Here is a 19,028-nt window from a genome sequence, read left to right on the forward strand (position 1 = left end):
ATAGTTTGATAATTTTAGTCCTTTTTATTTTAAATTTGATTTTTTTAGTCCTTTTAATTTTCATTTTAATTAGCTTTTAGTGCTTACAATTTGAAAGTGGTCTTTTTAATGTTATAGTTTTTATTTTAATTCCACTTAAATCCTTACCATCAAAATATGATTAATATTATGAATTACAATTAACTACAAAAATACTAGTAAGTAATTCGTAAATAATTTATCGCAACATAATTTGTAATGAAAAAGAGTTGATAATTTATAAGTAATTTGTAGCAAGGACTAAAAGGTAATAAAAAAATAGTTTATAATTTTTTTAGAAAAAATCGAATGAGTAATTAAACCTTTCTAATATTTGTGTAAATATTATTACGTAAACTACTTTATGCAAGTAAAAAAATAATAAAATTGTGTCATATATTATTACTTTAACATGGAAGTTTTTTTAAAATAAATATTTATTTATAAATAATTAGAATTATGTATGGTGTTGTTAATTTGACATTGAATTTATTTGAATGTTTTGTTAAGATGGACGAATATCAGTGGATATATGACAACATAATGTTTGAAAAAGTTAATATGAATGAAGAAAATGGAGAGGAACTTGGTGTGTTTAAAAATATTGATTGTTATAATGTCTTCAATACTTCTAAGTATTAATATAATTTTATATTATGTTAAAGTACGTAAATGAATGTCCCTTAAAGACTAAACATGTATTATCCCTTTTGTAGGTATTTGTTATCCATGATGATGTTTTGCATTTGGCTCGCTCTGCTGCGTATAATATTGGTTTTGTGACAGTGATTATGAGGTCAGACACAAATATTGGAAATAGAGGAAGGACCTCATATATTTTAATTGGTTGTGAAAGGAGTGAAAAATATAGGGCATACAAGAAATATTTAGTATGAACAGTTACGGGTAATAAAAAATGGGAGTGTCCCTTTAAGCTGTGAGCGAAACTAGTGTTGGGAAGTGAAGGATGGATGATGAAGTCAATATGTGAGAGTCAAAATGGGTGTGTCCCTTTAATTGCGTATCTGTTTATGTAACAAGTATTTCTAAGAAACGGTTGTTTGTTGCCACCAACAACTTTGTTATGGTCAATACATTGTCATTATCAAGCAAAAATGTGGAATATTCCTTATATTAGTAGAATGCAAAAGTATACCAATTTGATGAGGATGACCACACATTTTGTTGATTTAGGAAAATATTGAACATTTAGTTATTGTTAGAGAAATGTTACTAACTTACATACTTGTGAAACAAACATGGATAAGTCATGTAATGTGGCAATTAATGTGTCTTTCAATGAATGTTCATATAATTATTTCTTTTACGCATTCATGAACTATGCAAATATTCAAATTAGAAAAAAGATAGATTTACCAAACATAAAAGAAAGAAATAATTATGGGATTTATGGTTTACATGATTTAAGGTTTACTTATTTTAGGGATAAATGTTGAGGGTTTAGTTTGTTTGTTGTACGGGTTTATGGCTTAGGGTTAAGAGTTTTTGGTTTAGTGTGTATTGTTTAGGGTTTATGTTTTATTGTTCATAATATAGGATTTATGGTTTAGGATATATGATTTAAGATTTAGGGTTTAATGTTTATGCAGTATTGGGGTTAGAGTAGACTTATTTTAGTGTTAGATTTAATGGGTATGGCTTATTGAGTTTAGGGTTTATGATTGACTTAGTTAAGAGTTAGTTTTTAGGGTTTACGGCTTAATTAGTTTTGGGTTTACATGATTAGGATTTATGCTTTATGATTGACTAAGGGTTTACTCAATTTAGGAATTAGGGTTTAACATAATCTATTTAGGCGAAGAACTTAATAGTCAAATACTACATAAATGCAAATTAAAACCTTAGTGATAACATACGAAGCTTGGCAAATAATGACAAATATTAAACATTGGTAAGTCATATTGCATACATATATCCTATACTACTTAATCAATCCCAACTATCTTCATGTGTCATGTGTATCCCTTATTCGTCTCGACCGAATATAAACATTTTTTTGCTCAGTGACACCCCTAGCCAATCTCAGGCAGTGCTCAATCAGAGTACATGCTTCAGTTCCAACAGTAACCATCTTCATGTTGATCACGTGTTCCAATTTTTTTGCTATCTGTTGGCAAGCATCCTACGACATTGACAACAAGGTAAAAATAAATTATTGAAAGCATGACACAAAAAATGACTAACAATAAATTGAAATAATATTATACCACTGCATGTCGAGGCATATCTACATTAGTAGTTGTAGGTGCAGGTGGTTCTGGCATAGCATCCACGACTTGCTGAGGAGGATTTGGTACAAAAAATGTATCATCATGCATCACAGGTGGATGTCTAGGAGGCTCCTCAGGCTGTGTTGGAATCATGAAAGGGTGGGATATCCTATAGAACCACTCCATATAGTCTGCTGCACACTGTCCAGGAGCACTACAAATTTGTCCAACCGGTGCAAGGTATTCTGAAAAATGAAGCCATCTATCGTCAATCTCCTCCATAGATAAGGATGGAGTAGCCAGATATGGAGGAATGGTCTGCACATAACCGAACTGTCGCACTACCCTCTCTGATCGGTGTACGACAATAGATAAACCCCATCTAATATGTCCGGAAAATAATGAGATGAGCTCAAATTCTCTAGATGAACGATGTTCACCATAAGGAATCCAACAAACAGCATCTGACGTCAATCTATCCAAGTGCTTACGATATGTCAACACTGGTAATGTCTTCCCAGACTTCCATCGACAAGCACGTGGTTTCCTTTCATGATAATCGTCATCAACAACAGTGGAAGCGATTGTAGGAAAATGCTCGTAAATCCAACACTGCACAAAATTATAAAAAACAAATTAAAATTCTAATCAATAGTAAATATAAAGTATAAAATTAATAACTAAAGGTAAAATAAATTATAATTACCTGTAATAGAGTGATATAACCTGCAAGATGTTTTGTCGTATGTTTTGACGCATCATTCAAATTCTCATACATATGGACTAGTGCAGCTGCTCCCCATGAATAACTTCCAGATTGGCTGAGGTCACGAAATGCGTCTAAGAATACCACATTGATGTGTGTGGCACTCTTGTTAGCAAAGAGTGTACAACCTACTAGATGCAATAAATAAGCTCGAGCAGCTAAAGTCCATTGTCTTGCGTCACATTTGCTACGATAAATGTCTCGTAGCCAAGCTAAGCGAACATACGCCCCTCTGCATTGGTTAGTCTCATCTTTTGCTTCTTTTGTACTCACTTCAAGCAACTCAACTAATAACTCTATAGCTTGGTCTACATCAAGAGGATCGAAGGTATGGAAGGCACCTACAATTGGCAGATGTAACAAGGATGCCACATCATCGAGGGTTATAGTCACCTCTCCTATCGGTAAATGGAAACTACTTGTTTCCTTGTGCCACCTCTCGACAAAAGCAGATACAAGTCCTCTGTCACCAGTGTCCAACGAACAAGTAATCAGAGAACTTAATCCTGTAGCAGCTACTATGCCTTCAATCTCAGGTACAGGCTTTCCAAATTTCTCTACCTTCCTCCCATGAGATACCAACTTCAACGTAGGACGTTCCTGAAAAAAAATTACTTCGGGTTAAATGATAAATAGTTATTCAAATATTATTTAATTCAATAAATAACCACCTCTCCTGTCCAAACTGAGGCTGCCACATGATAAACATAATTCAACAACACTGATGTATCTTGGGGCCCGCCTGGAAAACCCTTCGTATCTGCACCTCCATCATCAGTAGTTGGCACCTGAGGCTCCTCACGAACCTCATCAGCACCATGATCAACAAGGTTAACATCCTCAACAACAGTTGTAGCGACCCGTTGTCTACGTGCAGATATTGTCGGCCTTCGACGCTGATGAACTTTTTCCGCATCATCACTAACTTGTCTCCCTAGGAATTGAAGAAACACTTTTGAAATTACTTTTTTTTTTATTCTACTACTTTATTTATCACACTCATTCAATGCATGCACTTTATTTAGCTATTTAATTACTTTGTTTTCATTCTTCTAAAATATGATGAAAAACCGGTTAAAATGATATGGAGATATACAAAGAAAATACAAGATGTGCCAATTAAAATAATAAATTAAATGATTTTTAATACAATGATAGGGAGAAAAGAAAGACCAAAAAGAATATTAGAAGAAATCGTAAAGGATGATCTCATGCTTAATAATATTTCTAAAACTTAGTTTATAATCTTACCAAATAACATCATGTGATCCATATAACCAACCTCACATAATAAGATAAGACTTTGTTACATTCTTCTAAAATAAAAGCTTCACAAATCATAGCTAATAATTTTGTTTTATAAGACTTGTAGTTAAGTTGTTTTAATCTATTTCAAGAATTTTTATTTCAAACACTATATATCCTTTAGATTCATGATTCAAATCTTAATTTGATAACCTTGCTTTAGAGTTCCCTTTTAGGTACTCAACCCTATCCAACAAGGAACAACTTGTATCAACCACTCAACGAGGGAGCAAGAATCCTAAAGTAACGTTGAGAATAGTCATAAATTTACATATTGGTACCAGCTTGTTTGTAATTCAAGTCTGAGAAGATATCGTGCAAGCTCATTGACAATTCCCTAAGTATGGTGGAGTCATGTCTATTGCATCAACCTCCTTGCCAAGTTGATATTTTCACTATAGCTTAAACAATCATTAGTTTGGACAACCATAGCCTGGTAAGGAGCATTGCAACATCGCTCCACATTGCCCAAACAATCTAACATTCAGAATTCAGATGCACCATGTATGAATATGATTCAATGTTATCGATTCATCTTGACAAGGTCAAGAGGTAGACAAGCAAGGGGGGAGGGAGGAACAACAATTCAGTTAGAGAGCATGAGTTTCTAGTTACAATTGCAGTTACCTGGTAATCACAACACAATTATTGACCTGGATTTTACAATGTGCATCAATAAGCAATTTGACTAAAGGGGGAAAAATTGGGCTAGTATGTTCACCAGTAATACATCTTCATCCTGCCTATTACCTGACTTCCAGACCTTGAAATGTCGGGGAAAGTAGCCAGCATCACTCCAACGTTTCAGAGAAATTAAGGAAAATGGTCCTTGTACATTTCCCATGGGATCTCTGTAATGCCACATCAAGGTATCCGATTGCACAGAAGGAACCAGTTTTGCAGTACTTGGTTTTTCATTTTCTTCATCATCGTCATCACTTAGCTCTATAACTTGAATCTGAGATGGCTGTATTTGTTTGTTGGACTGTGCTTGAGAGATCTTCACTTCATGCAATTCAGCTGGCTTAGACATGTCATTCTTATATGCAAAATTTATTTGTTGCTCTGGCAGCTGCTGAACAGGTAAGCCATCACTTAGCTCTATAACATCGAGCTGTGATTGCAGTATCTGTTTGTTGGGCAGTGCTTGAGAGATCTTCACTTCATGTGATTCGGCTGGCTTAGACATGCCATTCTTATATGTGAAGTTTGTTTGTTGCTCTGGAGGCTGTTGGACAGATAAGTCATCACATAGCTCTATAACTTCAAGCTGAGATGGCCGTATCTGTTTGCTGGGCAGTGCTTGAGAGATCTTCCCTTCCTGTGATTCGACTGGCTTAGATGTTCCATTGTTATATGCAAAGTCTGTTTGTTGCTCTGGTGGCTGTTGGACAGGTAAGCCATCACTTAGCCTTATAACTCGAATCTGAGATGACCACATCTGTTTGTCAGGCAGTGCTTGAGAGATTTTCGCTTCATGTGAATTGGCTGGCTTAGACATGTCATTCTTATATGCAAAGTCTGTTTGTTGAAGTGGTGGCAGTTGGACAGATAAGCCACGGGATTGGTGCTCTGCCAAAAGATGCCAAGAACATTAAAGAATGACATTAGCATGGACTAAGATGAGTCGGTTGGTATCCATTAAGAGATACAATATTTTTAAATTACAGAGAGAGAAAGAGAGAGATGCTGGGCAAAAGATAGGTATTACCATAAAGAATCATGGAAAAAGAAGAATGTTTATAACAAACCTGTGGTGTCTCGAGAAATGCAATTCAACATAGTGCTATTATTTGTCATATCCAAAAGAGGAACTTCTGGTGCTCTGCGGGGAATGGACATTGACTTTGGTGAATTTCTCTGTTGTTTTACAAGATCAGCAATATCCAATTTTGTATTTGCAACAGCATTTGGGACCTCAGTCACTGAAGATGATTTTGTATAGGTAGCCTGCCAGAACTCCTGTAAATTGTTTTCTACGTTTTTATCTAGAACATCTGGTGTTGTAGATTCTGATTTTTGCTCATCTGCAATAACTTGAGGAAATTCACGCAATAACCGTTCCTGCTCGTCAGGACTCTGAAGCTTCTCCCTTCTTCGTAGGTACTCGTCCAGTGTACTGCCAATGATTAAGGAATCCTTTCTTCATAGAAAACCTTTCTTACAGTTTTTGACTTAAAAAGGATCGGTAAACAAAGCAATAGCATTATACACATGACAAGACAGAATTTTAAAACACAATGTTCATCACCACAATTGATTGCTTTTTAATTCAGGAGTATGTATACTACTTTACTGAAAAAAAGACTAAGTGAAAGCCATATAGAAGCACAGAGATTGCCCCCTCTCCTCTCCCATGCCACCTGGGCATAACTCAGGTGGTTGGGGTTAGGAGAGAAATTGAGTAAATATCCAAGGTATGTGATGTGGTTCAGAAGAGAAATATGCTTCACCCTAAAAGTAAAACTATCCTACAATAATACTGAAAGAATTGATGCAGGAAATATTAGACAGATTAAAGAAGAATTATGCAACTGTCAGATGAAACACAGACTGAACAAGAATTGATTTGATGGCTCAAATCAATTAGGTGACCAACTCATACAGTTTGAGTTTCTGTCTAACTCAACCCTAAAAGCTAGTTCATAGGGTGAAAGTTGCCCCCCATTTATATGCACGATTCATACATCTATCTCTAATAATGTGAGACTTGATGTGCAAATAATATGGTAGGTGGCTCAATATTGAATCTAGGATAGGCTTTGATACCACCTTACAATTTGGGATTGAATCTAACTCAACTCAAAGGTTAGTTCATAAGATAAGGGTTACCTATTTGGACAATATTTCTGATCAATGTGACACTTGCATTTTTCCCAATATCAACAATAGTCAACATTTTATTTATTTATTTATTAGTTGAACAAGCAAATCAGTATTAGTATTTGCAAAAATAAACAAATAAAATTAGAATTAGAAATATATACAATCAAGGATCATGAAGTTGTTATTGGCTACTATGTATATAGATTGCAATAAGTAGCCAATGGTTTTATTTATGACAAATAGTACAGTTAATAAGTATGAAGTATCTATTAGAGAACAAATTTAGTTGTATAACAAGAGTGGTGTAATGCGTTAACTAGATTGTTGCTATCTTTTGATGCAAAAATGGATGGGGAGACATTACCACAATATAGAAAATTCGTCAATCTAATAAATATCAGAAAAGGATATTCTCTGCGCCAACCCTTTTCATTAGCTTGATCAATAAGATTTTGTAGCAGAATAAGTTCTCTTGCAAGCCACTAAAACAAAATCATCACATAAAAAGAAGTATAAAAAATGCAAGCTGCTATAGAACTGAATTTTGGTTTTTCCTGGTGCATAAACATGTTACAACAAAAATCATCAGCATATATACAAACACCAACACATGGAGTAAAAAGTGGGACTGCCTGCAAAATGACTCCAGCTGCCTTCTTATAGTATACAACAGTAACCAAGTCTTTTCCCATTAGGTGTGTGTTTACTTCAGCTTATTTTGAGGTCACTTATTTATACCACCTTTCAAAGGCAGAAATTATTTCCATAAAATGATCTATTACCAAACATGAACTAGGTGACGTTGGCTACAGGAAGAAATAGGACATTCCGTTGCTCTTTTTCATCCTTCTTAAATAGAGGCTTCACAAACTCAATTATGTGTAATGATTTTGCTTTGTGAGACTTGTGGTCAAGCTATTTTGTCAATTTATTGGTAAAAAATGTTATATTGAAAACTATACATTATTTATCATTTATATGATATAGTTCAAGCTGTTTTTCATTGTGTCCTCCCTTAATCTTACAATTTGATTATATTCACGATTCAAAAATTAGCTCGTAAAATTATGAGAAAATCATGAACAGAAACATAAATGAAAGCAATCAAAACAGAAGGTTCAGTTACAGTTCAGTACATACATGCCTAGTCATATCCTCATGCAATACTCTAGCTGTCTGCTCCATATCCACCTACCATGTATAAAAGAAAATGTCATTATTTAGATTCATTGTCTTGACGAAAATATTTTTTTTTTCAAATTTCTATTTATTAAATTTAAATTAAAAAGATAGATGAATTGACAGAAAGCAAAAAAGATTCAACAATTTATAAGAATAATCCAATGATTTCTGAAACAACCATTTCAATTCAATCAATAAATTTGGTAAATTGTTCATTGAAAAAGAATCAGACAAAATATCTAGTATCTAGAGTAAAACAGACTTGCATGTATACAGAATACATTGTGTTCTGTATTCCTTTCACTTCACAATTTATGGAAGTGGATTGTTCTAGTGCTGCAGGAATTTCACAATTTTAGAATAATTCAAAGCAATAAAAAGAGCTTACAATCATAGGTCTCTTGACCAAGCAATCTTTTACTCTTTGGTGCAAATCCTCACACTCCTCCTGAAACCAAAGTCACATAATCTCAAACCCAAAAAATTTAAAGGCAGAATAATACAGATACGGAAAGCAGAAAGGTCTTGAAAATGATAATATCATTGAGAAGATAGTATAAAGTAGCTACACAAAGTTGTGATTCTTATGCAAAAGTATGCTATTTATTTGTAAGCACTCAACACTTATTTAAACTATTTTAGCAAGTAAAACAAATTTATATAAAAAAATGACAATAATTATTAGCTTATTAATGTTGATAATAGAAAGTACTTTTTCCAAAGTAGAGCATGGAGTTCGGAATTTGTATGGTAGTTACTTCGAGTTTTGTTTTAGTAAAAGAATTTCCAAACCATTTTGCTCCTTGTCCTATTTCTCAGACTTCCATTTAATTTCTAAGCTTTGCATTTTCCTACATGACTTGACACTAACTTTAGATTATTGTCTGTTATATTTTAGGTTTGTCCTTGAGACTATCCATAAATAAACCCTGTAGTTGCAGGTTAGAATGAAGATGCGGTTTTGTAAAATAGCAGCAGCTACCCCAGACCCCCAAAGTTTAGAGCAAGGTACTGGCTTTACTAAAACTTAACAAGACTACTTTTATATCAATTTCTTTCTTCTAGTTCCCACCCCGTCCTTTATTTCTCCCACATTTTAGTTTTGCACCAATTGGTACTAGAATAAAAGCTTGAAGAAGTATACTTTGTCTCTTCAGATTCTCTAAGTTGGTTCAAAAAGTTATATCAAAACTTGAATCACTTTCTAGAACTTTATTAATGATAAGATGTTTTCCCATTCTTATTTAATTGCTATAGTCAGAAGACAACATATACCATTATGATGCATAGAACTCCCCCTCCCCCCTTCCCACACCCCCGGAGTCCTGTTTTGCTTTACCATTTATTTGGCATTACCTCTATCAGGCATGGTTACTGGCAGACCTTATGCATTCATCACATCCATAATTAATCTTCACATTATTAAGAAAAATATTTAGGATACAAAATGATAGTATTGAAGATAATCAGCAGAAAAGAATATCTAACCAACCATCAACTTCCAGCTAACATGTGCCTATTTGAAACTGTCAATGAAGTATTCCAGCATTAATTTGATAGAAATTGATCAAGAACAATGATTACACACAGACAACTTGGCAGTTTTGGCTTACACCAGAGTCAACATTTTTTTTCTTTTTTGGGTACAAGAAAATTTAAGGGGAGAAAAAGTTTCTGCATTCCAAGTTCATGGCATAGCACAAGCCATTCAAAATGATGCTTACAGTTACAAGTGACATACCAATGAGAGGCCATTTAAAATGGCACTTACAGTTACAAATGACATACCAATGAGAGATCACTAGCATGAAACAAACCCAAGACCTTTGAGTCAATAGACCATTAAGGCCTCATTCAGAAAAATTTATCAACAAACACTTATAGGAGAAAAAAAAATATGAGGTAAAATGCGTCAAATTTCTCCCTTAAAGTTAAAATCAACTTATGCACCTAGCTTCTGGACAATTAGATTAGGGAGCTTCTAAAAAACTAATGGGAGAAGTTTGATTCATTAAACCTCTTTATTTTCTTATCTTATAAATGCTTGCTAAGAGTTTATTCAAACTGGGTTCAAGTTGATAAAATTTGATCCTACTAGTTGAGTTAACCCTCATTAACAGAGTCTACAATTTTTGCTAAATAAAGCTAAAACTGAAAGTAGCAAGACATATTAACTGTACCACAGAGAAATTATCATCTGAAAGCATTTGAATCCTGATGTCTTTAATGAAACCAGAAGCTTGAAGGTGAATTTCCCCCTTTACTTCAGAACTCTTCTTCATACCTGGATGGTAGCGCAGAAAAAATTCAGCTAATTAGAAGAATTAAATATCATTGCCTAATTGTTCTATATCTGTCATATTCAACTGTCAATTGCATTCAAAATTCATGAAGAAATAATAGATTGATACAAAACACTAAGAGAAATAATTTCCGGAAGGAGCCCAAAGAAAATTAATAGGGAACCATATAGATTAGATTTTTTGTTCAGTTATTCATTGTGAATAGTCTAAAGTATTCAATTAGGATGAATCATAACTGACACGTGACCTAAATTAATGATGTCAAAAAGCAGTACACAATTAAGTACAATTTTTTCCCAGTTATTTAAATCCCACCCAGCCTGAGGTTATTGGATTAGATTGCTTTGTTCATTGTCATTCATGGTGAATAGTCCAAATCATTCAATTAGGACAAACCACACCAGGCCTTGACCTATACTAATAATGCAAAATAGAGTACAAAATAATAAGCACATTGGGATTGGCTTCATTTATGAGAATCCCAAGTCCCAACCAGCGTGATGTTGTAGGATTAGATAATTTTGTTCACTGTCATCATTTCAAATAGTCCAAAATTTTCAATCCAGACAATGCAAAAAACTAATGATGTACAAAAAAGTACATTTCAGTTGGCCTAAAAACTGAAAGCTTAAGCAGTTTTCATCATATACATGTGACCTAAAAACTAATGATGTAAAAAGAAGTAATTAAGTACATTTCAGTTTGTAACCTCTGTTTCTTACAAACATAAGTATTCAACTTAAGCAGTTGATGAACATTCCTATTCAAAGTGAAGTGTATATTTAGGCGGGGGGGGGGGGGGGGGGGGGGGGGGGGGAAGCATTTATTAGAATGCAATGTCATAATCAACCAACAGCAGCCAAATTACCTGTGACTTGCAAAAGCTGGTGTGAGTTTTTCTGAAGGTAATCATTTGGGTCACATCTGATTCTTATGAAGCTTCCAACTACTTTAGTCTCAAAAGTTTCAGGGTCCTTTAAAAGGTCCTCAACTAGACTCCTCTTCAAATAAACAAGCTTGATGTTGGCAGGAACAATGGCAGCAAAACAGCTCCTTGGTTTTTCAAAAGCTGGTTTCTTTGGTTGACTCTTCCTCTCCGAAGGTGCTGTTCTCGGGGTTTCACAAGCTGTTAAGGCACTCTCATCATCTTCTGAGTCAAAGAAAATACCATCAGAGGACTCCTCACAGTTCTCCGCAAAGTGTGACTCAAGCAAGTCATTGATTTTCAGCCGGCTAATGGTCTTCCTCCCAAACAGCAAATGCAGCTTCTCATCACACTCAATTCTCTTCTTTTTTGTCTTATGAAAGAGGTTGTGCTGCTTAACATACTCCATTACAATATTTGCAACCTCACTTTGAGTTATCTCGGTGCTGGTATCTCTACCAATGGATTCGAGAAACCAAATAAGGGAAGTCGATCCCCATCCTTGATATTCCTTTTTCTTTGTCCTGTATTTCCTTTTCCTTCTCATGGGGGTCGGAACCCCCCCATAAATTTCCTCCAGCCCGAAAGAACCAGCATGAGGTTCATCACCCATCCTACCTATCCTAAATGACCCTAAATCCAACCTCCTCCACTAAATGCTTTCAGTCTTCCACCTTGCAAATTTCCCTATTCACATGTTCTCTCTGTTGCCAATCTCCAACAAAACAATCAAAATTCATTAAAAAAAATGACAGATTGACAACAGAAAATAATAAGAGCAAGAAAAAAAAACGACATGCATTTTCTATTGCCGTTGAAACCTGAAATGAATCAGAGGGAAGCCGAAAGCACCAAGAATAATCAGAGAGAATATAACATACAAAAAGGAAACACACATTCAGAAACAAAATGGAACGAAAACCCCTATAAAATCATCGTCTTCAACGACATAAACAAAAACTAACATCATGTAATTTGGGGAACGGAAAGAAAAACAGAGAGAGAGAGACAGAGAGAGAGAGAGTAGATACCCGGTGAAGAGGTTGCGTTGACTGAGAGTGACAGTGTTGAGAAAGTACCGTGGAAGATTCTAGAAGAAGCAGAGATTTGAGAGAGTTATAGCTGATTAGTGCAGTACAGAGTACTGAGCAGTGTGCGTGTCTCTGGGCAGAGTGAAGAAGCAGCGTTGTTGTTCACTGAAACAGAGCATAAAACGGTGAAAAGTACAACAGGCACGAATCTAACACAAAAGCAAACGGAATGGCCCCACAAGACCACATAAAATAACTTATTTTCAGGCATGTCTTTTTTTACTTACTTAGGTATATGTGGCAATGGGATGGGTCCCGGTGTTTAACTCTTCATTTTCCATTTCTATAAAAGATAAGGTATGCTTTTTTTTTCCAACAATGATGATGCTTAGACTAGAACCTAGGATCTTGTGTAAGCTTCTAAAATTTCTTTTCTGATCAGTAGGTTAATCTTGTGTGGACTTATTTGAGATGGGTTTAAGAGAGACAAAAATAACATATTTATACCTAACTTTGTTTTTTGTTGGATTTCATTAGATTTGAGAAAACTTATGAGAAACTTTCTTGCACTCCCCTTTTTTTTTTTTTGCATGTTTAAAATATGAGTGTATTTGAAATTATTTTGTACAACGATAGCAACAAGATTATTCCTCATACTCGCTTCTTTTTTTTTTTTCTATTTAAAATATGAATGTATTTAGAATTATTTTGTACAAGCAACAAAATTAAAATCTCATGACTTATCCAAACCCTCTTACCACTGGGTCGATACTAGTGCGTTGGGGTGTATTTGGGATGGATTTAAGAGAGGTGGAAAAAAAATTGCATCTAACTTCGTTTTTGTTAGATTTTATTATATTTGAGAAAATTTGTTAGAAACACACTTTTTTTATATATTTAATTATTTATATATTTTTAAATAAATTATATATTAAGTTATTAATTACATTTTAATTCAAATAAAATTTAAAGATTAATAAATAATAAATATCTTGAAAATAAAATATTTAAGAATTATATAATATTTTATATTAAATGTATAATATTAATTTTATAATTTAATTTTTTTGTAATTTGTATATTTTAATTATTATAAAAATAAAAATATGAAAATGAAATTTAAACTTTTATATATATATATATATATATATATATATATATATATATATATATATATATATATATATATATATATATCGCAAGCTAGTTTCAAAGGATAGAGGTGTAAGTTAAAGGGTAGGGCTTACATATTCAAACTCGATTCAAATCCAACTTTAGTGTCCATCAAAATCCTAATCCAATTCAAAATGAGTTTTTCATTTAAGGTTAGTTTAGTGTGAAATATATTATTATTTTTTGTGAAAGACAGGAACTAAGACATCCAAAACAATTTATTTAAAATCCACATTGAATAAAAATATAATGTCAAAATAAATTATATAAATAAAAAGTAATCTTTATTTTACAAGACGTTTTTTAGAATTGAGTTAATCTCATTAAAAAATTCACTTTCTAATAAAATGTATCCTAAATGGATTTTTCTTGACAAATATTAATTAAGACATAACCATGAGGGTCAATATTAAGACCATGCTTAGACAATAGGTCCGCTACTTGGTTTCCCTCGTCACATATATATGTGCTTTTAGGAATACATACATCCCTCCCCTTTGTGTTCAAAGTCCTTCACCAAACTGGCCAATTTGAACACTATATGAGTTGATAAACATCCATGCTGAAAGTAGATCAATGTACGGTAGTCTTAGAATTATATTCAACCTCCAATTCTTTGAAACCCCTTGACCATATATGCAAGCTAGATTCCAATTGCAATTGCCCACAACTATGCCTGTGTAATATTGGAGTATAATCTGAGCTTAAAAGCATATGAAAAAAATAATTGCAATCATTCTCATTCCTAATGATACCTCCACAAACCGCTACACCCCCATAACTACTACTGCATCATCACTGTTAAGTTTGAACTCTGCCTTGGTGAAGGTGGCTGCCAATAACTAACAACTTGCTTCCGACCTTGTAAACCATGAATGATCTTATCATTGTACAATTTTTTTTAACAATAGAATCCACCATATTAATTAGAGATACCTTCTACGATGTCCTTTGCATGCATCCTCTTATTTAAGAAGATATACTCATTAGAATACTTCTAGAGAAAAGACAAAGTGACTCCAAAGAAAATAAATGTTCCAATAATTGTAATCTTGATCACGACATGATCCCAAGTTATTTAAAAGTCACATTCTGCAATCATGACTATCGAACGAATCATTTAGAGAATTGCAAAAATAAGACCAGACTTGCCTCTCTATAGTGCAGCCCCTGAGACAGTGCAAACCTGTCTCCACATTCAAATTGCATTGCACATTCAAACCATTCTGTGAAACTTTCCACGTCATCATCCTAATTCCTTGAGGAGACATTTGCTAGAGAAGAAATTTTGAGTTTTCTGATAATCTTGGATTAGAAATCTTAATTTTTGATGTTTAATTGATATCCGTTTTTTTAAAAAATATTAAGATTCCGGTAAAATAATGTTTTTCAAGAATGTTTTTTAACAAGTTTTTCATAAAAAAAATTCGGAGAGAGGTGAGAATTTTACTTTTTTGCTATAGTTAAAATATCATGTTATTCTTATTAATATGATAAATAACTAAAATAACGGATAAAAATATTACAATTTTTTAATTTCAAGTAAATTTATCTAAATATTTTTTATAATCAATCAAATAGACTTGTTTTCAGAAAATATATTAACATTTTGATTTAAAAAAATTACAGATATTTTGGTTCAATAAAAAAATGAATGACATTTTGATCTAATGAATATTTTAATTCAACGGTAAATTTATTGATATTTTAATTCAATCTATTTAACAATTATATTGAATTTTCATTTTTTTTATCATGTATGTTTTTTCATTAATAGTAATAAACGAAAATTAACAAAAGAATAAACTCATCATATTTTTTTTGGAATTAAAATTTAAATTTTTATTTTTGAGAAACCAATTTACTATTACTCAACCCAAGACAAAAATGGTTATTTAACTAAATTTTAAACTAGTAACTCCTACAAGGAAAAGTAGCAAGAAACCCACCTTTAGCACCATCATGTTGTTTAAACCCTTTTTTTTTTCTTCTTAATTTTGAAGTGAAAATAGCCCGGGAAGTGAGTTATTTATGTTTATAAGTGGATTTGTATATGGAATGTGACACATAATGAGAGTTTTACTTTGTCTTGGAGCAGTAATGTCATGCCTTTTCTGCATACTTGGAAAGGTGGCACACATGCACGATATGAAGGTTTAGGTTGCTTCCACGATTGCTAGGCGTTGTCTATTTGCATGTTCTTCTGCATGGTATTAAGAAGTTCTTAGAGAATTAATCTAAGTACATTTTTTTTGGTCTGGATCAGACATCATATGGATGCTTTCAAATTCATGCGTTGGAGATTAATTTTACTCATAATAGGTAATTATATTAATTAAAAGAAATTTTACATAAAAATACAACATAAATTATTCCATTAAATATATTATTCCCTGTGACTACAATGAGATAATCTAAGTGTATTTGAAAGTGGAACAGTAGAAATTATAAAAATTGCAATGAGTTGAATAAAAAAGGTTGGATTAAGAAAGTAATCTAAGTACATTTGGAAGTGGAATAGTAGAAATAAAATTAAATGAGTTGAAATTGAAAATAATTAAAAAAAGTAGGGCTAAGAAATTTCTCCTTCAACTTCATGATAGCAAATATTCCATTAGGCCATTTGTAGTTTATGAATGAGTATATATAATCATGATTTTAGGAATTCGATCTGCTCGACACAACCGTGTTACACTTTTTTTAAAATGTCATCATAAAAATAAAAAATAAAAGACATGTTATAATTAAGAATAAGGTGATCAGTATAAAAATAAGTAATTTTGGGAAATATTAAAGTTCAAAAAAGAACTATTGAAAGAAAGAATATTATTATTTAAAAAGAGAAAAGAAAATGATGAAATGCTATTTTCAGTTAAAGAAAATAAGAAAAAAAAATACAAAGAATAATTCAATGCTGGGGCTGTATATATGTTTAAGATGATAATTAATTTTTTTTTAAAAAAAAGATAAGAATTAAATATTTTCTCCTTTAATTTCTGAATCACGGTTTTGGTTCTGATAAGACACTGATTAGTCACCCATCAAATATAATGAACTAATTCTCCTATTCTATTTCAAAATTTTGATTATACTTAGATTAATTTTCTAATATACTTGGACCTGTTTTTCATGCAGAAGATGCAGATATAGCTAGACAGCACCTAGTAATCGTGGAACCAACACCAATGTCCATATCATGCATGTGTGCCACCTTTCAAATGTAATCCAGTAGTAAAAAAAGCCATGACATGTAACTCCACGACAGAGTAAAACTCTCAGAAGTACCTCTCGTTTCATATCTGCAAATCCTCTAATATAAATAACTCACTTCACGGGTTCTTTTCTCTTCACAGCAAAAACAATTAATAAAGATGAGTTTGAAGAACAACATGGTGGTGCTAAAGGTGTGTTTGTTGCTTCTTTTCCTTGTGGGGGTTACAGCTGCACGCATGGAACTGAGCTTCTTCAAAAGTGATCAGTCATCAAGTTATGATGATGATGAGTATTCAAAACCATGCTGTGATCTCTGCATGTGCACACGCTCAATGCCTCCTCAATGCAGCTGTGAAGATATTAGGCTGAATTCATGCCACTCAGATTGTAAGAGCTGTATGTGCACACGCTCACAGCCAGGACAGTGTCGTTGTCTTGACACCAACGACTTCTGCTACAAACCTTGCAAGTCCAGAGATGACTAGAAAAACTAATAGCTCTCTCAAATGGACGAAGCCCCTTTAGGCTTTGTTTGTTATGTTAGGGGAGACAAATAAAACAAGAAATAAAAGCTCAGTGGCCAGTAATTTGCTTTTAGCAAATTTGGTCATTTTTATTATTCTTATTTTAGCAAATTTGGGTCATTTTTATCATTCTCATGCGACTTGTGTGTTCAAACTTAATTATGGGTTGTGCCAATCGCCCACATATTAAACCGATAAGAACATAAACTATATCTGATCTTAGTAAAAAGCTAAGGCTGCGAAGAGTATGAAGCATATTAGTTTGAAAAGTGTATTTTATAATAAAACATCAAGTGATTGTTATCTCTTCTCACTGATGTGGGACTATTGAGCCTCAAACAAGCTTTTTAACCAATGAACAAATGTAATTAATATACTTGAATCATTTGAATAATATGAGTTTCATCATTAGTGAAATTTTTTTTTATCAAATTTTAAATTTATTTTTCAGTTGAATTTTAAATTAATCAAGATTCTTTTTTATAAATGGAAGGATTAAAAAAATCAGTACAAAAATTTCAAGTGAGAGAAATGAAAAGAAACAACAATTTGAAGTGGTTTTGAGAAATTAATGCATGTCCTTGCTCTCCATGAAAAAGAGAAACAATAATTCCACAATATAGTTGGCCTGTTTAATGTGTTGGATCTTGAATTTTTCAATACAAAAATTCATGAATGCTCCTGAATTTGCTCAAATCGCTGTATGAAGAGAGTTTGCATAATTGAAGAACGAGGAACACAAGACATTACATGTACACACATTTCTCAATCCATCTGGATATTCATGCTAAATCCCATATATAACTTCAACAAAACTTAAGTTTAATTAATCAAACGTCACTCTGCGATAAGTCAATTCACTATTAGATAATGTTTTGCTACATTTTCATTTTCATCGACCCCGTACTGTTTTCAATAAAAAATTTCCAAAGTATCTTCCCTAATTTATTCCCCTCATTCAAATAAACCTTTCTTCCGGAAAAGGTTATTATTTAGCTCTTCCTCGGAGAGGCTTTGGAAATACAAGCGAACATAAGGTACTAATCTGTTCAACAAAAACAGAATCAATATTCGTTCAATAATATTTAAAGAGTGGCATGGTTCAATCTAAGCCACGTTGCAGCAGTTGCAATTCTGTTTCACAGTGAAGAAGCTGAACTGAAACAACTAGCAGCTGAGTTTCAAATTGAAGAAGCAGAACAAAGAGATGAGCGAAATTTGCACTGAAATTGCAGAGCCCTCCATTGGAGTGCTCTTCCAAAAATAGGCGTATACCGCTTTGAGTGACGAACACACGGTATTCTTTAGTAAAAGGCGAAAGAATAATTCGCTTTGTGTTCATCACACGGTTCCGTAAGTAATTGCTTGACAACCTTTTCATTTTATAGTGTAACCAGTTCACTTGCTATTGTAGTACCATTCGATGTGGGCTTTGGTCATAAATGTAATCTCGCACGACACGGTTATATTTATGCATAAGATAGGGTAAAATTTTGATTTCATTCTGAATATAATCAGGTTAAGTAGAGCT

The 19,028-nt window shown here is 33.0% G+C and overlaps 2 protein-coding genes and 1 non-coding gene across 4 annotated transcripts; 1 reads left to right on the top strand and 2 right to left on the bottom strand.

Annotated features, from left to right (window-relative positions):
* Window positions 1-1,861: 1,861 nt before the first annotated feature.
* On the bottom strand, window positions 1,862-12,816 carry LOC100810151 (uncharacterized). Of its 2 annotated transcripts, none has more exons than XM_026126225.2 (12): window positions 12,588-12,816; window positions 11,500-12,271; window positions 10,509-10,612; window positions 8,717-8,776; window positions 8,287-8,337; window positions 7,558-7,628; window positions 6,072-6,436; window positions 5,071-5,892; window positions 3,687-3,949; window positions 2,956-3,615; window positions 2,247-2,861; window positions 1,862-2,161 (listed from the first exon to the last, which is right to left on the bottom strand). In XM_026126225.2, the coding sequence occupies exons 2-12, from the start codon at window positions 12,167-12,169 to the stop codon at window positions 1,985-1,987; spliced, it is 3,858 nt and encodes a 1,285-aa protein (XP_025982010.1). In that variant the 5' UTR covers window positions 12,170-12,271; window positions 12,588-12,816; the 3' UTR covers window positions 1,862-1,984. The 2 variants fall into 2 exon arrangements, with proteins under 2 accessions (XP_025982010.1, XP_003549158.2); XM_003549110.5 differs by having other exon boundaries at window positions 1,863-2,161; window positions 11,500-12,260.
* A 4,129-nt stretch (window positions 12,817-16,945) lies between these two features.
* Window positions 16,946-17,592, top strand: D-II (Bowman-Birk proteinase isoinhibitor D-II). The gene has a single exon (NM_001249286.2). It carries the CDS (start codon window positions 17,132-17,134, stop codon window positions 17,456-17,458), a length of 327 nt encoding a protein of 108 aa, NP_001236215.2. The 5' UTR covers window positions 16,946-17,131; the 3' UTR covers window positions 17,459-17,592.
* Window positions 17,593-18,732: 1,140 nt separating this feature from the next.
* LOC112999824 (U5 spliceosomal RNA) lies at window positions 18,733-18,848 on the bottom strand. Its single transcript, XR_003265042.1, has one exon. It is a non-coding gene; the product is annotated as a U5 spliceosomal RNA (small nuclear RNA).
* Window positions 18,849-19,028: the final 180 nt, after the last annotated feature.

This window comes from Glycine max, chromosome 16, assembly GCF_000004515.6.
Source record: "Glycine max cultivar Williams 82 chromosome 16, Glycine_max_v4.0, whole genome shotgun sequence".
Classification (NCBI taxonomy): Eukaryota; Viridiplantae; Streptophyta; class Magnoliopsida; order Fabales; family Fabaceae; genus Glycine; species Glycine max.